This window comes from Xenopus tropicalis, chromosome 6 (genome assembly GCF_000004195.4).
Source record: "Xenopus tropicalis strain Nigerian chromosome 6, UCB_Xtro_10.0, whole genome shotgun sequence".
Taxonomy (NCBI): domain Eukaryota; kingdom Metazoa; phylum Chordata; class Amphibia; order Anura; family Pipidae; genus Xenopus; species Xenopus tropicalis.
This window is the reverse complement of record NC_030682.2, coordinates 12,991,334-13,005,876: the sequence shown is the minus strand read 5'-3', so window position 1 is coordinate 13,005,876 and position 14,543 is coordinate 12,991,334. Positions and strand designations below refer to the sequence as shown.

Genomic DNA, 14,543 nt, shown 5'->3' with positions numbered 1-14,543 from the left:
GTCTTCTATATATCTGATACAACAAGGTCAATATACCATAGAATATACAGATGTGGCACAGCATTTATTCATTCAGTATCAGCTCACAGACAGGGATATGGAACAACAACAGAGCAAATCAAGCACAAGGGTTACAGAATATCATGACAAAACACAGGTGAAGGGAAGTAAAGTGACAGTAAAGGACTGACTGTGAGAGTTTACAACATTGATGGTCAAGCTTTAACCCAACACTTCAAAGGCTGAGCAGGATACTGGGAGCTCCCAGTCCACTGATAAAGCTATGTATAATGATATGTGAAAAGATAGTGGTCTGTAGTTGGGAAAGGGAGGAGTTTATTCATAAGGAGGTGCCTAAGTGGACTGCTGTTTTGTTTGACTTTGCTCTTTGGGATCAGGAAATAGAATGTTAGTTTCATTTTCAAATGTTGTCCTATTCAGTGCAAGAAATAACACAACACATAGATATCACTGGGCAAAACATAGGCAAAAAGTGCATTCAGCTCAAGCCCTATTTATTGCAACAGTTTTCCAAAAGCTGGTATACTTTCCCTTTAATTTTGCATATTGTTTAAAATTATATATTGCAGAGATATCAAACTTCATTAAAATCAAACACCTCACAGTTTAAAATATGTTATATGAAGAAACCCTGAAACCATCAACCCAAGAACCAAAAAAAGGCTTCTCCTAAGGAAGGTACATCTGGCTCTGCTATTTGGAACAGCAAATGGAAGGAATACAAAGGAACAGGCATGACATGGAAAACAAGCACAAAGTGTTATTCCAAACCCTCTTTTGAACACAAAATTAACTTTTACGGGAGACAAGCGCCCTTCCTCAGGATTTTACAAGGGAAGCCACCCTTCTAAGGGACTTTGGGAAGTCCCCCTTCATCATGAACTCATGGTGAAAGTCACTCATCCTCATCATTTGGGAGAATGCACCTCCCTTTCTTCAGAGGTTTAAAAGGAAACCCACCCTTACTCTGGTTTTCTGAAGGACAAGCGACCCCTTCTCAAATATTTGGGAGACAAGCCTTCATTCTTCTTTGTGAAGGATATTGAAGGGCAAGCCATTCGTCCACAGCAATATGGTTGGTAAACCATCTTACTTAAGGTATTGATGGGCAAATTCACCCTTCCTATGAAATTTAGGGGAGAAGCCGCCCTTCATCAGAGCATTTGGGGACTAATAACAACTACTCAGAAATTCAGGAGACAAGCTATCATTACTCTGAATTTTGGAATGAAGTCAACGTTGTTTAGAATTGTCATGGTCGTCCTTTTACATGTGGTTTTGTGTTGCACTGTTTTGTTGTTATTCAGATTATTGACTCCCTGCTTATACACCAGGGCAAGGGCATTCATCTTTCAGCCCAAAAGCTTGTTTGGACTACAGCTGAGAGTAGTAGGGGCACTTATTTAACATTCCTAAACTATGATTTTGTCGTGCCTTACGGAGATGATTGGGTATTTTAGAAGATGGGTCTATGAATTAATATGAAATATACAATTATCAGGCATGGTAACTGAATAACAACTGAACTGTTTTAAGATGGACACACATGCATCTACCAAACTTATTGGATGACCCATTGTTCTGTGTGTGAGTGTTCTGAACAACCCCACTCAAAAGTTATTGCGCTACAACTGACTACCAAAAATGCATGCGTTCTGATTGGTTGTTAACCAGTTAGTATGTGTATTGGTCAATGACTGACCAGGATTATGATATACAAGCTGTCAGTAATATGTATCATCTACGTGTGTCGCCAAATTGCACAATATGCCACATAGCAGCAAATCAGCTGTGAATCGGAAGCCTTACACTGGCCTCATTTTCATCTCACTGAATTTTAAGGAATAATAGTTTCCTAAGGTGAGCCAGCAGTTGCTTTGTATACTATAGCCCTGTATCAGATACAGTCCGTTCAAGTTGGCATTATAGCAACTCGTGTACCACCAGGCTCCGTGGCCGAAGTCAGCACAGTTATCTACAGGCATATCATCATTGTCCCGGTCCTTTGTGGTGAATTTTGAGTAGTTGGTACGGATTATGGAGTCTCCTTATGAGGGAAGAATGAGAAAAAGACATTAGGCAGGTACAGTCCTGTGGGATATTAATTACATGGTTACAAGTTTGTCCCGGTGCCCAGAGCAGCAATTCACTTTCATTGGCTTAGTGCCGATACAGTAATGACAGCAAATGACCAATAAGTGGAGTATTGTTACGAGTAGGGCAGGTTGTGTCTAGATTTGCCCTCATTGTGGCTGTGGGTATTTTCAAAAAGGGCGGGGCTCTCTGTTAGCCTGATTGGCAAATAATTGATCCACTGAATCCAATTTAGGAACTTTCTATGTGAAATATTTCTGTTGTTATTATGCATGTTGCATACAATGTTTTGTTGCAGACAATGACCCATGAGTGCTGCCATGCTGTAGGCCCAGGCTTTAATTAACCTTGCTTAAAATTGTATTAACTGTGCTTCAGTATTCTATTGCTGGGCTGAGAGCTGGAGGAACAGCTGCTTCTCCCTGCCCAAACAATTCCATTTGTATGTGGGACAGGGCCACCTTTAGGGTACAAATATGGATATTAGCCTCTGAACAGTTCCATGGCCATGTCAGGGTTCAACCCAAGGGCTCAGTTATACAGGGAACTCTGAGTATCACTCATGTATTATAAGGGATAATGTACCCCCTACTGTAAATGATAAGGATATTAGAAGTCACTGAGGGGGTTCTGTGCCCATATAAAGGCACAAGGCTGCAGGCTGAGTTATACAGGGAACTCTGAGTATCACTCATGTATTATAAGGGATAATGTACCCCCTACTGTAAATGATAAGGATATTATCAGTCACTGAGGGGTTCTGTGCCCATATAAAGGCACAAGGCTGCAGGCTGAGTTATACAGGGAACTCTGAGTATCACTCATGTATTATAAGGGATAATGTACCCCCTACTGTAAATGATAAGGATATTAGAAGTCACTGAGGGGGTTCTGTGCCCATATAAAGGCACAAGGCTGCAGGCTGAGTTATACAAGGAACTTTTAATTTTACACATGTATTATTATGGATAATGTACCCCCTATTGTATTTTATAAGGATATTAGAAGTCACTAGGGGTTCTGTGACCTTATGGTTTGCAATCTGATTAATACATGCTTAATCACAGAATAACGGTGCTTAACAATTTACTTATTTGAGTCAAAACATATTTGTTTGGCAGCTCTATATACCCACTCTCTGAAGAATAAGGAATTTTCTGTTGGACCCAAATACCACATTTTTCTGCCAGAGTAACAACACTGGTGAAGAAAACAATGTTTTGTCCCCCATTCTGCCTGTATCTGTGTGAACTGACAGGACCAGGATCTGCCTACATGTCACTAAACACAGAGCACATTTTGGCTAAAAATTGAGTATTTTGTGCCAGAAATCTGTGTGTGCAGCGTCAGGGGGATTCCAGCCCTGTCAGTGGATATACAGAACTTTACATAGCGTACAGACCAGAAGCACTAACAGGGAATTGGGCTTCAGGGAGAGAGGAAACTTGAATAAACAACATTTTGTGACATTCAGTATTCTGAAGCAGGGATGGTTCAAACATAACAAACAATTAAAATGTCCCTTCTTACCTGCATCACCGGCAACATATGGGCCGATTATTAGTCTATAACTGTCCGACTCTGGTAAAACCCTGAAAGACGAGTATTTTGCATAATGCTGTATGTTATCATAGTATTTCATATCGACTCTCATTTCCCATGTTCCTAAGGAAACAGAAAGGCTCATTACTGTAGGTGAATGCCCAGTAACGCAACGTAATGTTCTTATGCTCATTTCCATACATTAGATTTTGCTTTTTCCACTCAGACCGACTTTCTCTCGGGTTAAGTTGGAAATACATTGGCCCCACCTGATTGGTCCCTGGGCTGGCTGGGCAGATATTATATACTATAAGTAATATATACATGCCCACCTTGTATTAAGCAGGTGGAGCTTTAGAATGGGGCAGATGAGAGTGGAAAGATTGACCCCTGCCTTTCAGGGCTGCAAGGCCATTAGGACCAAGAGGAAGGGACTATGGACAAAGCCGGCACTTAGGAACAGGCAACAGTGCGGTATAAATGGAGTCATACCAGAGTCATAGTGTGAAGTTCAGTAGGGATCAGGTCAGGAGTAAATAAACCAAATGATCAGACAGGAACGTAAAGCAATTAAAGGGGTGGCTCACCTTCGAATTAACTTTTAGTATGTTATAGAATGCTCTATTCCTAGAGCAACTTTGCAAATGGCCTTTATTATTTATTTTTTATAGTTTTTAAATTATTTGCCTTCCTCTTCTGCCTCCTTCCAGCTTTCAAATGGGGAGGAAGGGGGGGGGGGGGTCACTGTCCCCGGCAGCCAGATATCTATTTCTCTGTGAGGCTGCAGTTTTATTGATACAGGTATGGGACCTATTATCCAGAATGCTTGGGACCAAGGGTATTCTGGATAAGGGGTCTTTCCGTAATTTGGATCTCAGTACCTTAAATCTACTAAAAAATCAATAAAACATTAATTAAACCCAATAGGATTGTTTTGCCCCCAATGAGGATTAATTATATCTTAGTTGGGATCAATTAAAAGGTTCTGTTTTATTTCTACATAGAAAAAGGAAATCAGTTTTAAAATTCTGAATTATTAGATTAAAATGGAGTCTATGGGAGATGGGCTTTCCGTAATTTGGAGCTTTCTGGATAACGGGTTTCCGGATAAGGGGTCCGATACCTGTATTGTTACTTTTTATCACTTATCTTTCTATTCAGTCCCTTACCTGATTATATTCCAGTCTCTCATTCAAACAACTGCTTGGTTGCTAAAGTAAATAAGATCCTAGCAACCACATAGTTGCTCACATGCCAAACTGAAGAGCTGCTGAACAAAAAGCTGAATAACTGAAAAACCAGAAAAAATAAAAAATGAAGACCAGTTACAAATGGTCTCAGAATATCACTCTCTATGTCATACTAAAAGTTAATTTAAAGGTGAGCAACCCCTTCAAGTGCCACCCACAAGTGGATGTTGTAATGGCATCACATTGTGTTGGCAACATGGCCAAAGTGCCTGGGTGGTGGGTAGGGCTGCCACCTTTCCGGAAAAAATAACAGCCTTTCTATATATTTTCTCCCTATTGGGAGAAGCATCATTTTTACTGGTCAGGCCAGCAATATATCTGCCAGGGGGTATCCCTAGCGGTGGAGTCACCAAGTAATGACCTGACACTAAACAGGTACAGATACCCAGGAGCTGAGCAATTTGGCTGATTCCAACTGCCCTGCCAAACCTGCCCACGTACGGCCATCTCTACTGTCATGGGTCCCAGTACAGAACTGTATCACCCAATCATGGAAGGGGAGGCACCAAACAATGAGGGGCCTTCTGTGTGGATGAGAATTATAATGCTCAGAGTTGCAGTTAATAGGGCTGCAGGGTGGGCATCTCTGATGTAAATACTGAAATACTGAATGATTCTTATACAGTATTACATGTTCTTGGTGGTATTAGATATGTTTTCCCAAAGGAACCAGGGCCATTTAGAAGTAGTCTTTTTTTCTTAATTTATATCAACCAAGTAACAATGAACAAATGAAAAAACTATACCTGCCGATGTGAAATTACTGAGATTGTCATTCCCCAACCAGAACTCAGTCAGGCGGCTGCCAAACCCCCTCCTGTAGGAATCCCAGCCAAGGTAGAAGTCTACTGAGCCATCGTAGCGTCTTTGGAAAACCTGCGCAGGATAAAGAAAGTTGCAGGTAATACTGCCCTGGGCTCTGGGCAGGACCGGACTGGCAATCTGTGGGTTCTGGCAAATGCCAGAGGGGCTGCTGTAAGATCCTATAGACAGTCACTATTTATTGGGCTGGTGGGGGCTGTTTGTGCCTCTGGGTACTGGGAATGCCAGGGGGGCTGCTGTAAGGTGCCACAGACAGTCACTATTTATTGGGCTGGTGGGGGCTGTTTGTGCCTCTGGGTACTGGGAATGCCAGGGGGGCTGTAAGGTGCCACAGACAGTCACTATTTATTGGGCTGGGGGGCTGTTTGTGCCTCTGGGTACTGGGAATGCCAGGGGGGCTGTAAGGTGCCATAGACACTCACTATTTATTGGGCTGGGGGGGCTGTTTGTGCCTCTGGGTACTGGGAATGCCAGGGGGGCTGTAAGGTGCCACAGACACTCACTATTTATTGGGCTGGGGGGCTGTTTGTGCCTCTGGGTACTGGGAATGCCAGGGGGGCTGTAAGGTGCCACAGACACTCACTATTTATTGGGCTGGGGGGGCTGTTTGTGCCTCTGGGTACTGGGAATGCCAGGGGGGCTGTAAGGTGCCACAGACACTCACTATTTATTGGGCTGGGGGGCTGTTTGTGCCTCTGGGTACTGGGAATGCCAGGGGGGCTGTAAGGTGCCACAGACAGTCACTATTTATTGGGCTGGGGGGGGCTGTTTGTGCCTCTGGGTACTGGGAATGCCAGGGGGGCTGTAAGGTGCCATAGACACTCACTATTTATTGGGCTGGGGGGGCTGTTTGTGCCTCTGGGTACTGGGAATGCCAGGGGGGCTGTAAGGTGCCACAGACAGTCACTATTTATTGGGCTGGGGGGGCTGTTTGTGCCTCTGGGTACTGGGAATGCCAGGGGGGCTGTAAGGTGCCACAGACACTCACTATTTATTGGGCTGGGGGGCTGTTTGTGCCTCTGGGTACTGGGAATGCCAGGGGGGCTGTAAGGTGCCACAGACACTCACTATTTATTGGGCTGGGGGGGCTGTTTGTGCCTCTGGGTACTGGGAATGCCAGGGGGGCTGTAAGGTGCCACAGACACTCACTATTTATTGGGCTGGGGGGGCTGTTTGTGCCTCTGGGTACTGGAAATGCCAGGGGGGCTGTAAGGTGCCACAGACAGTCACTATTTATTGGGCTGGGGGGGGGGGCTGTTTGTGCCTCTGGGTACTGGGAATGCCAGGGGGGCTGTAAGGTGCCACAGACAGTCACTATTTATTGGGCTGGGGGGGCTGTTTGTGCCTCTGGGTACTGGGAATGCCAGGGGGGCTGTAAGATGCCACAGACACTCACTATTTATTGGGCTGCTGGGGGGCTGTTTGGGCCTCTGTGTACTTGAAATGCCAGGGACTATTTTGAATCCCAGTTCAGACATGACCTACGGTGCAATACACTGGCCTACAGGTCTTGCTAATAATTCAAATAAAGTAGGTATCTCCCCTAAGCATTAGGGATGTAGCGAACATCGCCAAAAATGTTCGCGGACCCGTTCGCGGACTTTCGACAAAACTTTGCGAACCCCATAGACTTCAATGGGAAGGCGAACTTTAAAACCTAGAAAAGCCATTTCTGGCCAGAAAACTGATTTTAAAGTTGTTTAAAGGGTGCCACGACCTGGGCAGTGGCATGCAGGAGGGGGATCAAGCAAAAATTTCTCTGAAAAATACTTTGTAAAAAAAACGCCAAAAAGAAAACCGCAAAAAAATAACGCAAAAAAAAAACGCCAAAAAAAAACGCCAAAAAATAACGCCAAAAAAAAAACCCAAGCTATTCCTATGTATACGCAAAGGCGAAAAACTGAAGCGAAAAAACGCGGCGGAAAAAACGCGGCGCAAAAAGAAACACGGCGAACCCAAAATGGCGAACATTGCCAAAAGTTCGTGAATTTGCGGACTTGCGAACACCCGATGTTCGCGCGAATTAGTTCGCCGGCGAACAGTTCACTACATCTCTACTAAGCATGCATATTTTGGATTTGGATCTCCCATGAGTGACAGCAGGGCCGGAACTAGGGGTAGGCAGAAGAGGCAGCTGCCTAGGGCGCAACGATTGAGGGGCGCCGGGCAGGAGCCTCTCCTGCCTACCCCTAGTGCTACTTTGTCATTGCCTCCGCCGCTTGTCATTAGCGGCGGAGGCAATGACCGATCTAATCGCCCCTCCCCCCCGGCACCGCCTCCTGTGCTTTGCCGTGCATGCGCCGTTCGGGGGGGGCGGGGAGGTGGGCGGAGTTGGCCGACCGGGTTGCCTAGGGCGCCCGGTCGGCTTGGCCCGCCCCTGAGTGACAGCTATGAGGCGCTGCCAGTAGAGGAGCTTTAAAGGGATTGTTTTTATGTTGGATATTAGATGAAAAGAAATGTAAGGTCTGATGGGAAATAAAAGCAGTTTCCAGAGGAGTTAATGGTATAAAACATGTTTATCAAAGATGGGCAGACTGTTGGTACTTACTATCCAACCTCCCCCATCAGTGTCCATGTCACACAGAACCTGCAGGGGCGCCATCCCATCCGGGTATATTGTGTACCAACCGCTCATTACCACCCCCTGATCCAGCAGCTCCTTGCAGTTCCTTGCAACTAGAACAATAGAACAATATAACAGTAGAACAATAGAACTTCAGACACCAGGTTGCGGAAACCAGGCTGATTAAGCAATTAATTACATTGGGACAAGATCCAATATTTTGCTTTCATTGTTACATCATGACTCCTCCATGTTTTATCGGGGCACAGCAATAAAAACTGGTGCCCTCGCTGGTGGTTTCTAAGGAACATGGCCATCCTACTCATCAGATCTCATCCCAGTTGAATGGGAAAGACTGAAGTTGGGTTTTAAAAATCATATCCTACCACCAAAGCAGAAGTCAACTAATAAAGTGTTCTCATGTACTCATCCCTTGAGTAGAGTTCCAAGTACCTGTACAATATACACCGCAGAATGCGCAGGCCTTTACAGGTACGGCAGGTTTAGAGATCCATGGGTTGTTCTGAAAGCATGACCCCCCTAAGGGAGGAGTGTAAACATTATATCTGGGGAGCCAACCAATTGAAAGCTCACAGATAACTATATTGTCAGAATTATATGTAAACAAATAGCACTTGGCCTTTTTTTTGGTGTGCTAAGCCACCCCAAATCTACATTTTCTCCAGCTATGATGGCGACTCCCTGCACCGTCACATATCCAACTGCTATCAGCAGACCAGAGGCGTATTTACCATATAGGCACTCGAGGGCTTGTACCTAGGGCAGCAGCTTTAAGGGGCGATTGTGGGTAGGAGTGTAACTTGCAATGCGCCACGGGCGAAAGGAGCATCACGTGTACACACCTCTGAGCACATTACTACCACTAAAAATTCTCCAATGCACACAGACAGACGGTACCAAGAGCAGCACTGGACCATAATACAGCCATGCACCACACACTGTAATATTTATTCATATAAATCAATGTGATTCATATTTTTGGGCCCTAGATGGCTGATCGGAAGCACCAGTGAATTCTCCTATTCAGGTTCCTGTCATCTAATACAGGGGTCCCCAACCACCAGGCCGGGGACCAGTGCCGGGCCGTGGGCTGTGCTAAACTGGGCCACCTCTGGTCCCAATAACCTGTGATACCAACTCCATATCAACTGCTATGCGAAGTCCAGGGAGCTTTCTACTGATCGTGAAAAGGACCAAAGTACTTAAAGCTCCATATTAAGTGTCAGGGGATGTCACCACTTAGGTGGGAGTGAGAAGAGCAAGGGGGCTGGGCGTAGGGAAACAAGCTCAGGTCTATATCCACCACCCCTGGTCCTCGGAAAAATTGTCTTGCTTGAAACTGGTCCATGGTGCAAAAAAGGTTGGAGACCACTGATCTCATACACATCTGCCACTATGGCCCGTTAGGCATTTGTTGAACGGTTGGATAGAACAGTCTTGTGACTGTAAATTATTTTTGTATGTTATTTTTTTATAAGGTGAACAATTTTTACTCACCATATGATAAGTTACTAGTGCCTTTTTCTCCTGTTGATAAAAGCACATGATAAAAAGCATTAAAGGGCAAGAGGTTACCCATCGAAGGACTGGCTGAAGAGTAGATTGGTACTAAGTAAGAAACCAGGTGAGTCTTAGGGAGTGGTAAAGGTATTGTAGGGACCCATAGGGTTAAGCTCCTTATGGCTTCATATCCCTACCTCTTCACACCTTTATTGTTATTGGGTAAAGCCCCTGTACTTAAGTTACAGTTTAATACACTATCCCTTATTGGGTTAGTCAGGTTGTTCTCACCCCCTGCAGACTGATATAGTGTCTGGCAGGAGGGTGTGGCTTCCTCTTTGGCTGCAGTCTGCTCTCCAGCAACACTCCATTGAGCCTGGGAGCAGACCATAGGCCCCAGAAGCCATTTTGTACCCCAGAGGCATTATCCCTCTAGAGAAAGTCGGGGACAGGGCCCCGTGAATGAGGTTAGCAAGAACAGCAGATTGTTAACAGCACTTTCTAGGAAAGTGAGCTTAGTCAGTTCTAGCCAGTAAGGGCAGTTAATAGCCCCATCAAGGAGTGTTTAGATCCAGGAGTAGTTCTCCTATCCGGCAATGTTGCCTCAGTGTAGGGACATGGATTAAAGATAGAGACAGGAGTAGAATAACCCTGATCCCTACTCACCGGAGTACTCATACACTAGGGGTTATCAACCTGAAGAAGTTCCTACTACCTGGGCTACCTCCCAAGGGGTATTGGCTGAAAGGTGTGTTTCTACCAAGAGGTGGGATAAAAGAGTGCCTAAGAGTGTATTCCTTTCGTACCATCTAAATCTGCCTGTCTGTGAGTATGATAACCCTGATTTTCATCATTGTCATGCACCAATAAATCTGTATCATAGTTTACCACAAGAACCTCTCTGGCGTCCATTTATATCTACTGCACCACACAGTTCCAGCAAGTTGTAGTTCAACAACACCCTCAGCTCCTATCTCAATTTCTCCCACATAGCGGAGGCCCATCCTAAGAAAGGGAGTCGCACGTAACACATGCTCTACTTCTAGCCCGGTTTCACCCTATTATAGCCAAAATAGTGTTACAGTGTATATACGTATAATATATTGGGGCCATGCACAAGCCATAATATGAGAAATATGTGGAACCGCCAAAAAGGAACAACTTAAATCTTATAAAAGGATTTTTTTTTTTTTTTAAAAACTTACCTTTTGGACCTTGTGCTCCCATCCCACCAGGATCGCCTGTATAAACAAGTTTTGGTAAATGGATTCAAAAGGGAAATGTATATTGGCATAAATATAATCTCTGGAACCATTTCTTGGCACGGGACCAACTGAATTTTCTATGCTTCCCTACACAGGTCTTATCAACACCCATGCCTCACCCATATGATGGATAGATACAGAGCTAACAGTTAGGGTTACAGGTGCCTGCAGGTGTCACTTATCTCTTGCAAAGGAAAAAAAAACTGAGACCGTAGGCCTTTCCAGTATGCAGGTTTATTTATACTGATGATTTGGGCCTCAGAAAAATGTCAACTTATCCTCAGGGTGTAAAAAATTGTTTTATTTTTATGGTATAGTTTTTATTACTATATTACACTGTTCACATTCCAAATAATTGATTCTACCGTTTAAAATGTTATTCTTGAACCAATAAGTGTATTTGTAGCTGTAATATTGGTGTGTAGGCACCATCTCAGTGCCTTGTGCCTGAGTCTGAGCTTTCAGCCAGCGCTACACATTAGAACTGCTTTCAGCTAACCTATTGTTTCTCCTACTCCCATGTAACTGGAGGAGTCCCAAGCCGGACTTGGATTTCTTACTATTGAGTGCTATTCTGATACCTACTGGGAGCTGCTATTTTACTCCCTTCCCATTGTTCTGCTGATTGGCTGCTGGGGGGGAGGGGGGGGATATCACTCCAACTTGCAGCGCAGCAGTAAAGTGTGCCTCAGTCTGAGCTTTCAGAAGGAGCCAGCGCTACACATTAGAACTGCTTTCAGCTAACCTATTGTTTCTCCTACTCCCATGTAACTGGAGGAGTCCCAAGCCGGACTTGGATTTCTTACTATTGAGCGCTATTCTGATACCTACCAAAATTCTAATTGAATCCCTTGTACAAACCTTTTTCCCCATTTGTCCCATTGATACCAGGATCGCCTTTCAGCCCTGAAAAGAAATGGAATAAATATAAAGTAGCAGCAATATGCCTAACTGTCAGATTATATTCTACAGTCAGTATAGGGCTTTATATACTGGATAAGCACAGATCTGTGTGGGGTTATAAAGATGAACTACAGACAGGCCAGTTATACAGCTTTATGGAAAGAAAGAACATTTCTGGTTTAGGAGAGTCACTCACCTTGCGGCCCGGGGATTCCCGGATCTCCCTTTAGAAGCTCAGTACACGGGCGTATTCGGTAATAATCATTCGGGGTTGGATCTGTGCACACATTTAAGCAACAATAAGATAAACAGTAGAATTATTAAATAATCACGAGGGAAAAATATATATAGTTAAACACAACTAGAGATCAGAGACATGTCTTTCAGGCAGATGAATTGGCTGTTTCACAAATGAATAACTTGTTTTGGGGGTTATTTTTGAGCTGTCAGCTGCCCAAGATTGATTTAATAAAAGGTTAAAGCCTTTCCTTATTACTGTTAGACCAGGGTAAGTGCAGGGGCAATGGGCAGAGCTCCTCCTTCCCTACTTCTGTCAGGGATCTCTGAGATGCTCAGTAGAGAGAGGTCAGTTTGCTGGGGGTAGTCTGTAGCCTTAGCCCGCAGTGTCCTGCACATTACCTGGGGCAGCAAAAGGCCTCTCCTGGAAACTTTAAGAGATGGAATTCTGGTCATAAAACTAGATATGCAGCTCTTCGAGTGCAGGGAGTACAACTGCATTGCAGCATGGCAGCCCCCTCGACTCGCCCCGACACTGAATTTCTGAGCGTGGGGGGGTTCAGGACCCGAAATGCCCCTGGCAAGCAGCAAGATAACCTCGGCCTGATCAGGGATCAAGTGGCACTAATGCTTAGGTTTTATATATTGCACTTTATGGAAAAAATATATTGGACAGGCCTGAAAGGCACCGGGGCGGACTGAGAGCTATTAATTCAATACATTTGTGCTTTAATGTAAAAAATGAACAGGTTTGATGTTTAGCATAAACACACACAGACACATATACACAAATACACACAAACACACACAGTTCAGCAAAGCCAACAATACCCAATATGTATCAGTAACTCACCTTTCTTGTCCAGAGATGCCGAAAAACCTTGCCTAAACTATTTTAGACCAAAACTAGATGGATACACAAATCCGTCGGTTATTGTGGAGTCGCCAAACTTTTTTTATCAGCGTCTATGGGAAATGTTTCCAAGGAGATAGTGGGCTGGTTACGGCACCGATGTTTGAGACACTATATTCCTAATTACAGGTTTAGTAATGGCTGAATGAAGATGCTCCAAGTCTCCGAAATTAACAAAATGCAGAGAATTTTTTAATGTCATTTTTATTATTTTTCATAAACATAAATACAAACATTGTCGAAGATAAATTAGACAAAAAAAACTCCCAGATCTTTTCAAACCACATTAAATTAAATCAACACCTAGAACTGAAAGATGCAGCAGAAAACTGGAGAAAACGTGGCTGAAGATTTGTGGAGCTGAGCCGTTAGTTCTGTGGTTTCTCAGGCTAAACAGCCCTTTCTTCCGAAATACCACAAAGTATATATGTTGTTACACCTATTTGGGCAAAGTCGTCCTTGTGTTCCTACGTGCAGAATTTGTTTTCTCAGATATCCGCAGATGTTGCATAAAAAGAAAGAAAAACAGATTTCAGGTTAAACTTCTCACCAAACTTTCCATGAAAAATGAGAAATAAAGCTGAATATAAATCAGAATGAATGCGCGTAATGGCACTAAATACCAGATACGGAAGAGCATTGGGGCCCCAGATAAAAATTCTGAGGAATTATGACTTTAAAAAGTCAAAACTATGTCTTTTTATAAAGACTCATAATTAATAAGTAGGAAGAGTCAGACTTTTTAAAGTCATAATTCTGAGTTTAAAAGTCTTAATTTTACATTTTTCAAGTCATAATTATGAGGTAAAAAGTCATAATTTCATCTTTTTCCAGTCATAATTCATCAGAATCTGTGTGCCAAACTTAGGTCTTTAAAGGAATTATCCATTCCAAGAAGTAGGTTGGTTATAAATATAATGGCACTGAGTCAGATCCCAGTATATAGTTACTCCATGTAATCAGAATAAGCCCCTAACAGCCCAACAGGGGCACAAACCCCTTACCTGAGGGAATCGGTAGCGATAGAACTGAGTAAAGTCTCCATGACAGACACGTTCTCCTTTCTCACAGACATTTTCTGAGAACATTTCCCTGTAGAATTCAGATATTTGTGCAATACAAGGAATGTAAATTCACCTGTAATTCCACTCTGAAGACACGCCCCTGACTTCCTGATTCTGAAGCAGAAATGCGTGAATAGGTTTATGAAGGGCAGTGGGGCAAAGCCAGGGGGATGCTGGGAGTAGGGTTCTCATTGGCTGGTTTTATGGAGCTGATCCAACAGCAGCCACAGAGGAGATCGACATTACTATTTGTAAATTATCATTTGCAAATGATAGATTAATGAAACCTTGAGAAAAAAGCACTGGAGACGGAGTCAGATACTCCGAGTTATTATCAATAAGCGCCGT

General features: G+C 43.7%; 1 protein-coding gene across 1 annotated transcript; it reads right to left on the bottom strand.

Moving 5' to 3' along the window:
• Nucleotides 1-761: 761 nt before the first annotated feature.
• Nucleotides 762-12,322, bottom strand: LOC116411489 (ficolin-1-like). The gene is made up of 8 exons (XM_031903660.1): nucleotides 12,178-12,322; nucleotides 11,940-11,984; nucleotides 11,019-11,054; nucleotides 9,811-9,840; nucleotides 8,278-8,405; nucleotides 5,654-5,783; nucleotides 3,646-3,780; nucleotides 762-2,068 (listed from the first exon to the last, which is right to left on the bottom strand). The coding sequence occupies exons 3-8, from the start codon at nucleotides 11,038-11,040 to the stop codon at nucleotides 1,827-1,829; spliced, it is 687 nt and encodes a 228-aa protein (XP_031759520.1). The 5' UTR covers nucleotides 11,041-11,054; nucleotides 11,940-11,984; nucleotides 12,178-12,322; the 3' UTR covers nucleotides 762-1,826.
• Nucleotides 12,323-14,543: the final 2,221 nt, after the last annotated feature.